The sequence below is a fragment of the Cryptomeria japonica genome, chromosome 7 (genome assembly GCF_030272615.1).
Source record: "Cryptomeria japonica chromosome 7, Sugi_1.0, whole genome shotgun sequence".
Lineage (NCBI taxonomy): Eukaryota > Viridiplantae > Streptophyta > Pinopsida > Cupressales > Cupressaceae > Cryptomeria > Cryptomeria japonica.
Window position 1 is genome coordinate 644569705 of NC_081411.1, and position 10587 is coordinate 644580291.

At 37.1% G+C, this 10587-nt stretch overlaps 1 protein-coding gene across 1 annotated transcript; it reads right to left on the reverse strand.

The window, feature by feature from the left end:
* Positions 1-213: 213 nt before the first annotated feature.
* LOC131057425 (GDSL esterase/lipase At2g42990) lies at positions 214-2130 on the reverse strand. Its single transcript, XM_057991607.2, has 5 exons — positions 1786-2130; positions 1552-1682; positions 1005-1238; positions 673-928; positions 214-570 (listed from the first exon to the last, which is right to left on the reverse strand). The coding sequence occupies exons 1-5, from the start codon at positions 2036-2038 to the stop codon at positions 380-382; spliced, it is 1065 nt and encodes a 354-aa protein (XP_057847590.2). The 5' UTR covers positions 2039-2130; the 3' UTR covers positions 214-379.
* Positions 2131-10587: the final 8457 nt, after the last annotated feature.

The following is a 10587-nucleotide window of genomic DNA, read 5'->3' on the forward strand; positions in this document are numbered from 1 at the left end:
ATTGGATGAAGTCAAAACTAGCCTCAATAATTTGCTTACTAGAGAAGGACCCATCACAAAAGCTACTACACAATCACTTGGATTATGATGTAATTGTTCTTCCATTACCATTAGATTTATTGCTTTTAGTTTGTATTTATACAATGGAAGACGATATCATAAGAAATGCATTCACATTTAGATTTTTATTATCATGGTAGGTTCTAAGAAGAGTTCCAATGTAACAATGTGACAATTGTGTGGATTTATTGAAGAATCTTCCTAGAATAATGAAAATCACATATAAAGGTTCTCTTCATGATAAACATTAAAATAGATCTTGCATATACCTACTCTATTTCTTCTACAAACAAAATTGAAGGTATTGAAACATGGACATTTAAAGCAAATCTTTAATCCCGTGTCTCAAAAAATGTTGAGAAATGATTGAATAAGCTTTCTGGGTAAGATGGATGGAATCAAAGAAGACATAATCTGAATCATTGGTGCATGCAGCCGTGAGATAGTTGCAGGCGATCCCAAACTCATATGTTCCCGTACCACAACACGACTTTGTGGCCACTGTGAAACCTGCAAATTATTTCCAAATAAATTTGAACAAAACAACCAAATGGTAAGAATCATTTTGTCAGATATTATACCAAGCACTTGAAATTTTTAGTTATACTGTACCGTATTGTTTGGGCGATGTTATGAAATCCTTAACGAGAGCGTAGTAATCCAGATAAACAATTTGAAGTCCAGGAAGCTTGGTCTTCAATCCACTTATCATGGATTCTAGTTTTGAATTGAATCCCATTGCAGCATCGTTCATATCTTTTACGGAATCACCATTTGTGACAGATGAAATCGTTCTCTCCAATGGTAGACTGCCCAATGGAGGCACGTTAATTATGGCGATCTTGCGCAAATCTATCTTGTAGAGATCCTGAAATACTAGCAAAATTAACTCGCAGCAAAAGCAAATTTTAATGGCGGATTAGAGGGCCTCAAAAGAGTCCTACCTCTATGTAGTTAGAGTAGATTTTGACAAGGAAATCTTGAAATTGGGCTACGTTATACTCTAATCGGCGATTTATTTGTAGAAAGTAATTTGCAATGAAATCATTCGTCCCAATGCTGATAAAGGAGAGGGCTCTGTTCAAAAGGATGGTAGCGTTTTCTTGGCCAATCAAAGCACTTATCCTTGTGCGATAGTCCTCCAAGTATTTGATTTGTTGCCAAACGGGAATCACAGCCTGCATATTTCATGTGTAAAGTTATAACAACAAAATCCAGTTTATGCAAAATAAATATTTTCTTTGAATACCTCTGATTGAGTAGTATACAAAAGAAAACATATCAGAAACTACAATTATCCCCTCTCGAAGCCTGCAAAATAATTTGCATGCTATTGCAATGCATTTGAAGTTTCCTCTCTATGAATTTACATTACCCAATGCATGTCATGACTGGCCGGTGTAGAAATTGCTATAATATGAAGAAAAATATATAATGGTTAGACGCTTGGAAAAAAAAAACATGAAATATTTGAAGTTGAGTGCTCCAAACCAGTGTGATTGCCGTGAGATTGTCCAGTCCAGAACCAGAGGAGGAAAAGCTAACACCCGTAAGTAAATCTTGGTGTGTAATGTTAGGATCCAGGTAGGCTGGTAGCAATTCCTTAATTCCTAACCCCACAACTGTCAATTTCAACACAACCACGAATTCAGATGCAATATAATCATAGATATAATTCCAAATGAAGTTCATTGCTGCAATTCTTCAAAAAATCATACTACTTACCAATATAGTCAGGCATGATCTTCCCATCAGAAAAACGGCCTGTGGGCTTCTGCCCAGGAAAGTTTTTCCCATATGGCGGAAAATTGCTTCTAATCATAGTGGAGATGAAGTCATTATTGCCGGGATCTCCATACGAGTCTCCGAAAAACAGAACCGCTGGTACTGAACTCGCTTCACACTCCCTCAAACCGCACCAAGTTATACAAACTCCAACTAACCAGATCTTCAAAGCCAATGCATACATATTTGCCATGGGTAACTACTGAAGAGCTTAAAAAACTGTCCTTTTGAATGTTTTTAAAGAACAGAGCTCAATTTCTTCACTGTTCAGCAAACGAAATTACTATACATATAATGTAAGTTGAGCAGCTTATACACGTAAGTTTTGCATATCTGTAACTGGAGACGTGTTTCAGTTAAAATATCCAAACGAGTATATTTTGATTTGCCCAATAAAAATTTTCAAAATAAAATCTTCTGGATTTCGACCTGTATGTAATTGCGTCCAGGGAATTGATTCTACTAAATATGGAGCAAAATTAATTGCCGCTGCATTGGTGTCTCGAAATGGTCTGTGTCTAGGATTTGAATAACATCAATCGTGCCATATAACTCGTAATTGAATAACATCCACTTGATCTTAGGGGTGGAGTAGCTTATGATTTCCAAGGTCTTATGGGGCTTCCTTAAAATTTAAATTTTTTAGGGGTGTTGTTGAGTTTAAAAGTTTAACTATAGAATTTAAGGAAGTTGGTGGTCTCATGAACATACAAAGGTAAAAAAGAAATAAAATAAAGTTCATTTTCTCTTTAAAATTTTGTATTTTCTCTCTAAAATTTTGTTTTGACCAGAATCTAAACTTCTAGATGTTTGACAAATGACAAATTAAATTCTTAAGTTGGTGGGGCAATTTCTAGCCCCACCTCATTTGCACCTACTTAAATATGCAGATCTAAAATGTAGGGGCTACTATTTTTCTAGAGAAGATTCCAGATAATCCAACAACAATTTTCTTTCTTGACCTCCTCTTCCTTGAAAATAGAAGCTTAAGCCTCCCTTATGAGACCTTACCCTTTGATGACTCTTTTCTGCCATCAAGGTATTGCCATTATTGTAGTGTGACTGCTATTATGATAATGACTTGAGAGGTGATATTGAAATTAAATATAAAGAAATTAAATAAATTAAAGACATTTAATTGAATTTTAAAGGTAGAAAAATAATTAAGATTTTGAAAATTGATTTGTTATTGTGATGAAAATTAGAGATTTGTTCAAATCAATGTTTTAAAACTTACATAGATTAGTTGAAGCATTGTAGCTCAATTGGTTTAGTACAAGTATTGAGGATGATGGCATCTGGTATAAGACCATCCACCAAGGTTAAAACCTCTAGAGGTACATTCGGGCAAGTTCTATATAAAGGTAGAGGTGTTGACATCTATGTATTTCAACTTGTTTCCTTGAAAAAATTAATTGTGTCTGTTCTATTATGGTTTAAACTTAGATGTGTAGAATTGACATTCAAAGATGTAGAAATGATCTAGTGCTCATGATTGAATCTAGATCCATAGCAATTAACTAGGAAAAAATGTTTGCGTATTGCAAATTCGCCTCAATCTGCATATGATTTAAGTGGGGCAGTGTCTTTAGATATTGTTTGGGGAGCTTGCTAAGAAAAGGTCACATTCTCCTCTATCAAGCCTCTAAAGAAACCTATTCAATAGTGACGAAATAAAATTGAAGAGAGTAAGAAAGAATACAATATGCTTGAGATGATGTATGCTTTGATAATGCAATTAGAATACTCAATAATGTGACTATAATGATGGGTGATCCCACAATACTAGGTTACACTTTTTGGTACATCCTGATTTTTGCTGAAATCAGACATTTTTAAGAAAATATAATGATTTAAGCCTTGAGAGGTCCCACTTGTAGTAATTAATTGAAGAGAGTTAGATCAAAGCCTCTTAGATCAAAATCCATTGGATAAAACCTCTCTACTCTTAAATCATACATGCAATGGAGTCTCCTTTACACATATCAAAATGCTGATAAAAAACCAGTTTTACATTAGCTTTTGGGGGGTCAAATGAATTCATTTAAAAGTTTTGTTATTTAAGTATTTAGTTCTTATTATAAGCTTTCCAAATAGTATAATTTTTAATATATTTAATTTCATTAATATATTTATGTTTTATTTCTTATGAATGTAGGTTTTTCATCAAACATTAAGGATTGTGGTTCACACATGTGGAAAAGTTCAAAAATAGAGAATTGTTTTTGTAAAAAATATCTTTTCCCTAGGTATTTATATCCTCATTTCAGCACAAAAATAAGAAGTTAATTCAAATGCATACAAAAAAAGTTGCATTACGAAATACACCTCTGTCCAAATTATAATTTTTTTTTGCTCGATAAGAGGCCAAAACCGAGTCGCTTTTGACTTGAGGGATGAACCAGTGAGACCACATTTTTGAGGGGCCTCATCCTCAGATATGTTCAATAGTAACACCCTTATATCTCCTTGTGCCATCTTATCAATTCTATCCCTCGAAGATGTCTGACAGACCATTTCAAATCCTTATCACTCCATACTCCTTATATCTCCTTGTTTCTCCTTATCTCTCCACCTCTTCTCATTAGCACAAACAACTTATCTCTCCGCTATGATGGACGTGATTTTGGTCAGACAAACCTTGAGCAATAGCGGGCATGGTCATTCCTCTGTGGGCTTCGTACTCTTTGTCCTTGTGAAACCACTAACATCGTCCAAGTTTTTGACTACTGTATCATCTGTTTGACCAAGCACCGTGAGGGCTCGAGCAAGCTCAAGCCATAGACCTCCCAAGTAGGAGGCACATAGCTAACCGTTGTGTTGTGGGGTCATTACAATTACAAAAAGTTAACCTCTTTGTCCAAATTATAATTAATCGGACTTTAAAAATTAACTAAAAAAATATATGCAACAAAAAATTATGAACAAATATCCATCCACTAGATATTAGTGTGAAAATCTATATTTAAATAAAAATTAGAATTTTCATCTTGCTATATTTTTTTTTTATGCATTACATAATAAATGTCACTTTTGAAAAATACTTCTTACTATAAATATTAAGTTATTAAAAGTTACATAACGATATGGACAATTCATTTCTAATTAGTTTTTTAAAAATATATTAAGAATCTATATGAAAAATTTCACAAATAAGTAGTTTAATTCATCTTCAAATTCTTAATGGTTTAGTTGTTATAAGTGTTAGAAAGTAAAGATCTGGTGCAAATTGTTGATCTCAGTGTCAATTTTGGCCAAAAAGTGTAACCTGATATTATTGATGAATACTAAAAGGGGGAGGGGTGAATTAGTATGCCAAAAACCTTAGCACTTAAACACTTTGCAAGACTAGCAGTAAACTGATAAAATAGTTTAACAGACAAACTAGTTAACAAACATGCAAACCAAATAGCTAATAATGCATTTACCCACAGAAGCACAAACACCATAACACAAGATATTTTGACATGGAAACCCAAATGGGAAAAACCATAGTGAGATGGAACTCACAACTCACTATCTGCAGAATAGAAACCAGACCGGTTAAGGTCTTACAACGTTCTTTACCAGAACAGATCCTATTAGGAATCTCAATCTTTGTTAGGAGATAAGTCCGATTAAAGACTACCTTGCTAGAGGATTTTGGATCCACAGATGTGAACCACCTTGTTAGAGGATTTACAAGAGGCTTTTGGGCCTACCCGGTTAAGGGCTACAAACTTGTCAAAGATGTGAGTAATCAACAAGTGTTTGATCTTGTTGATAGCACTGACTGCTCGGTTAGATCCTTGATAGCTCGTTCTTAATGCACTATTGCATTACTTCAGTCTTCTACACATTCATAATCTCTCCAACTTCTCAACCACCTTAAACCCTAGCCGCAATATCAACTCTCGCAACAACAATAACAACAACAACAACCTAAAACCCTAGACATGATGTCCTTATAAAGGAAACTGATTTCATGTTGGTCCAATAGGATTACATCACAATTTCCTAGGTTCAATGAACCTAGACATACTAGGTAATACGTCACAAAAAGCATCGCTATAGTGTCGGCACCGTCAAACAATCAGTGGGTGGTAACTTATCACAAGTATTACCGGTTCATGCAAAATGCCGGTTGTCGGTTTGACAAAAATGAAGACTGGTAGAAATGTGTTATGCCACTTTAATCCCTTGTACCGCTTGAGGTCAACATGCCGCTTCAGACTGGGAAACACATTCTGCAAAACATCAATAGTCTAAAGACTAGAATACAACATACCAGTTGGAACAAATACTGGTTGTGCTCTAACTCATACATATAAAGAGGAGCTTAATGCAAGTGTGTGTCCATCAATGACAATCACAACATAAACATAAAAAATGCCAACAATCTCCCCCTTTGGCATTGATGGCAACACTTAGGAAAATAAAATTTTGACATCTAAGTGTTTTACAACAAAATTATGCCATTAGCAAAATTGCTTCCCCTAAGCATATACACTATCCCTTAATCAATACAATGTATAGCAATTTTGCATACAAAGCATAAACATTGAGATATCAGAGCATATAGCATAAATCAAAGCATATAGAAAAATTTAAAGTACCAGATACTTCTCCCCTATACTTCTCCAAAATAGAATACTTCTCCCCCTTTGCCAACAATGACAAAGTACCGCTAAAACAACTCTGTTTCCATTTGATACAAAAATAATAAAAGTTTATGACAATAAGGAATAGTACTTGTCAAAAATAGATTTATAGTCCTACAAGAATTGCTTCATGGATAGAGACCAGGATTCAAGTAGGGAGGTGGCCACTTCTTTCTCTGTTTGCATCTGGGAGACCTGTTCTTCCATGGCATCAATTGTGCTCATCTCCTATGTAACTGTCAAGGCATCTAGGTTCAGATAACACTTCTGAAGAATTTGTAGACATGGAAGTAAAACTAGTTGAAGCTCCTGCAAATCTCTAGACCGCGTGCTGATCTCTTGCTCCATTTTGGCGGACTAGATATGAAACCGGTGAACGGTTTGCCCATAAGTTGTGAAGGAATCGTAAGGCAGCTTGAATGTGCTCAAGTAGGACTGCAAGTCCTATTCAAGTTTTTTCTTATGAGCTAGCACATCATCATAGAACAGATGGGGTTGGCAGATTTTGCTGAGTAGCATATTCCCCTCATCTAGAGTGTCCCTTATATCCTTTTGTTCTTTCTTTAGTTCAGACCGGAGCTCATTCAAATTTTTCACCAGAGCTATATTAAGAGCCTTTTGATGCTCTTTCTTGACATTTGCCTTAGCTGCTTCTTCTAGGCTCTGCACCTGATCATCCACTACTGTGCATAGTGGCTTAAGATTTACTAGTGATGATTCAGTGTTGGGAAGATCTGTACCAGGTATCAAATCGGTAAGCGTATCCACAGTAGCTTGGATTACATCCTGCTCCTTCTTCCATCAAATGTTTTCAAGGCACTCTTGAGCTACCTTGATGCTCTGCATTAGCTCCAATTCACTTGCAGACTGGAGATCGATAGGACTGGTGATATCAGCCAGTTTGGCTCGACTCCTGGTTGCCTTCGGAGTCTCCATCTATGTGCTCGTCTCCGCTTCTCCTCTCTTGTCCTTTTTTGCTTTCTTTTTCTCTACTTCCTTATCTTCTTCTTCCTTCTTCTTTTTCTCAACTTCCTTCCTCTTCTTCTCTTCTTTCTCTTCCTCTTCCTTCTTTTTCTTTTCCTCTTCCTTCCGCTTCTTCTCGTCTTTATCCTCTTCTTCTTTCTTTTTCCTCTCATCTTCTTACCTCTTCTTTTCTTCACCTTTTCTTTTCTCCTCTTCCTCTTTTCTCTTCTCTTACTCTTTCCACTTTACCTCATCTTCATCCCTCTTCTTCTTCTTTGTCCGTTCCCTAGCCGCTTCCTTTCTGTCCTCAGCTTGCTCATTGCCCTGTTTGCCCTGATGCTCCTGTCCTGTTCCCTTAGAAGGTATGTCTTGAGTGACATCTTCTACGTCCAGGGCATCGACATCAATAGTGTTGATTGGTTCTACAACTGGATTTCCTTCATCATCAAATGCTTCATCTGGTTTGGATATAACCGGTTCTTCTTTAGCTTGCTGGTTGGCTAGACATGCTTTGTGAGTCTAGATAGCGGTTTGCATAAACAGATGGGTGTCTTTTTTGACATCAGCAACTCTGCCTTCTAACAGCCAGAGTCTTCTTTTTCTAGTGAAGAAGAGTCCTTTATTTTGGTCAATAACATCATACAATTTAGAATTTGACAGGTCGGGAAAGTACTGTGCAAAAACTTTCTCCCTAATTTCCTGTTCTTTCTCTATGGAAATGCACCATCTATTATCTAATGACATATATAAAGAATCTAGTGTCTGAGACTTACTCTCTAAGGGTGACCGATCATTACTACACAGATACTGAATTATTTCTTTTTCAACTGCTTCCTTTTCATCCTCATTGAAGTCATCAAAACACTCAAGTAAATCATTAATAATTTTCTCCTAATATTCTTTACTGTTCTTTGACAATGTGTCAAAGGTTTATAGGAGGAGATATCTATATTTACCAGTGCTAAAGATGCCGGTTCATTCTTGGTCTTCTTCTTTGCTTGACATGTTTTCTTTGGCTTTTCCTTAGACAAGGTTTCTTCTGAGTCTGGAGAGGTGTTCCTTGTCTTCCTCTTTCTTTGGAACACTTTAGCCGGTTCAGCTTCCGGTTTCTTCTTAGCTGGTGATCGCTTGGTCACTTTTGGAGTTGCAGTAGTAACCGGTGCTGATGTTGCAAGCACTGCTTTTGCCTTCTTTACTACCAGTCCTTTCTCTTTCACTATTGGTGGTTCCTCAGTCGGTGCTATCCTCTCTAGGTAGGTGCCGGTTCTCTTCGCCTTAGGATCAAGTGGTGAGGCAATAAGAGTAGAGGCATACCCTTCCAGCATGTCGTACATCACCTCATAGCCCATTGGCTCCACTTCTTCCATTCTAGGCTCAATAGCCTCCATTATGCATTTGTCCACTTGGATGGTGAAACAGATGTCATCTTCATATTTCTTGATGATATCACCTGAGATCCTCATCCTTTGGCTCATCTTCCTTCTGAACTCATCAAAATACTTGTTTAGAATATTAGGGTAACCGGTTCCAAGTGCTTCAATGCTTTCCTTGATTTGCTTGGTTACTGGTTGGTCACCAGACCACTGAACATCTCCTATTCTTGGGAAGTAGCCTTGGAAATAGAAGAACAACCCTACCAGTAGTTGTCCAAACTTGAACCTAAGTGCATTATCCTATTTGATCACCTTCAGATTCAATAGGAGTTGTCTCTGCATACCGGTGCACAGATCAAATGATGCATCCTCCTTTATCATCCGGTAAGTGGCATTTACTGCTGCAGCAGATACAGAGTTAATCCTGCTGGCTGAGAATATCTGGTATCCAATCACCATACACGCATACTTCACCAGATCATCCTTGATAGGATTTATCATCATGCCTCGTGAGTCACTCGTTGAACTGGTGAGCTTGGCCATTTCAGTTTTGCTTACCGTCCTTAGGGCTGGCACTTCCCCTGTGTTGTAGAATCCGGTGACTGCATGAATTGCTTGTGGCATGATGTCATGTGTCCTTTCCAAGTACATCTTATCACCATGGACTATGCTTAGAATGATCCTTATGTGATCCTCTATAAAATCTTCCAGGAAGTAGACAACATTGTGGAGCTTTTTCTTCTCCAAAATATTAAACTCCGGTTTGATCTTCTTATCTTTGCTGCAAAATAAACCTAACTGGGTGTGAATAGCTAGAGACCCTAGGTCTTCTATTTTGCAATCTATGTAGTCAGAGATTCCCTCTTCTACTATCACACTAGCTGGAACTTGTGATAGGGCATTATACTTGGACTTTCGTTGAATAAAACTTTCAGACTCAATAGATGCACTAGAACTGGTATGAGATGCAGAAGCCATGATAGAAACCTTAAGAACTCGAGAAATACCTTTTGAAACACACGAATTTAGGGCATGCAGATTCTCCTTTACTTCACACTCTGTTGGTTGTTGAATCACCGCTTTGTGTTCTCCACTTGACCATTTCCAATTTGATTTGAATCTCCTTCGCGGTTTCTCAATTTCTCCAAATCTTTGCTCAAATCGCCTTTTCGTCGCTCTTCTCTTTGAGAAACTTTTCTTCGCTCGAAAATTGATAGTGAGAAATGATTTCAAAAATGCTTTTAAACATAGTCCTCACCTACCATCATTAATGCTCCTCCATTAGGGCATAAACCCTAATTTTGCCTTTTTACCGTTTCCGGTCTTCTGCCAAGTGACAAGTATCACATACCAGTTAAGGTCTTTTGCTGGTATAAACTGGGGGTTTGAAAACATTTTGCCGTTTGCTCCCCCTAAGCTTTTCTAAAGCTTAGTTTGTCAGTTCTGAGATTTCCACACTAGGTGCAGAAACTGGTTCCTCTTGTAACACCACTGGTTTCTTCTTCCAGGTTTTGTTCATATCCGCTTGAACAATGTCAACATCAGTGTCTCCTTCCAGAGTGACCGGTATATCATCAAATATACTCTTTCTACTTCTGCAGAATCTTGCAATGTGACCCGGTTTGTTGCAGTGATAGCAAACCAATCCAGGTGCTCTCCAAGGTCCATTGTTCATGTTTCCATTCTTCCTTTTGCATGTTGCAGTAGTGTGACCATGACCATGACATACCATATAGTTTGCTCTCCATTCGATTGCCGCTTGATAG

Bases quoted from the DNA above. Each gene is read 5' to 3' on its own strand.
- LOC131057425 (XM_057991607.2), bottom strand. From the start codon at position 2,038: ATGGCAAATATGTATGCATTGGCTTTGAAGATCTGGTTAGTTGGAGTT. The intron at 1,683-1,785 runs GTAAGTAGTATG...TGAAATTGACAG, and splicing joins GATCATGCCTGACTATATTG to TTGTGGGGTTAGGAATTAAG. The intron at 1,239-1,551 runs GTTTGGAGCACT...TGAAATATGCAG, and splicing joins ATCTCACGGCAATCACACTG to GCTGTGATTCCCGTTTGGCA.